This window comes from Apaloderma vittatum, unplaced genomic scaffold (assembly GCF_000703405.1).
Source record: "Apaloderma vittatum isolate BGI_N311 unplaced genomic scaffold, ASM70340v1 scaffold25471, whole genome shotgun sequence".
NCBI lineage: Eukaryota > Metazoa > Chordata > Aves > Trogoniformes > Trogonidae > Apaloderma > Apaloderma vittatum.
In genome coordinates, this window is record NW_009697729.1 from 8,921 (window position 1) to 9,234 (window position 314).

General features: G+C 65.0%; 1 protein-coding gene across 1 annotated transcript in view; it reads right to left on the reverse strand.

The window, feature by feature from the left end:
* LOC104280186 (Down syndrome cell adhesion molecule-like protein 1) overlaps positions 1 to 314 on the reverse strand; it is a gene marked incomplete at both ends in the record, with an annotated part of 8,176 nt that overhangs the window by 6,447 nt on the left and 1,415 nt on the right. Inside the window, one exon of the mRNA XM_009877761.1 lies at positions 226 to 241. Within this exon, the coding sequence (XP_009876063.1) occupies positions 226 to 241 (16 nt within the window). The remainder of the gene's footprint in view (positions 1 to 225; positions 242 to 314) is intronic.

Genomic DNA, 314 nt, shown 5'->3' on the forward strand with positions numbered 1-314 from the left:
GGAGATGCTGCACGGAGGGATGGGATGCTGGGGGATGGAGAGATGCTGCTGGGGGATACGGGTGTTGGCTCGGCAGAGCCCATCCCTTGCCCAAACTGGACAACCTGGATCAGGGGGGACCTATCTGGTGAAAGGCAGTGCCCCAGCCCAGGGGCCAGGCATGCAAGTCAACCCTTATTTTGATCCTTTCCCATCCTGGCCACGCTGCGCTCCCGAGCTGCTTACAGCTGGCAGGCACAGCCTGGGAAGCAGGGGCTGAGAGCAGTCTGGCCCCGGTAGCCCCACCCCGGCAGGACCCACGGCCCTCCCGCCCT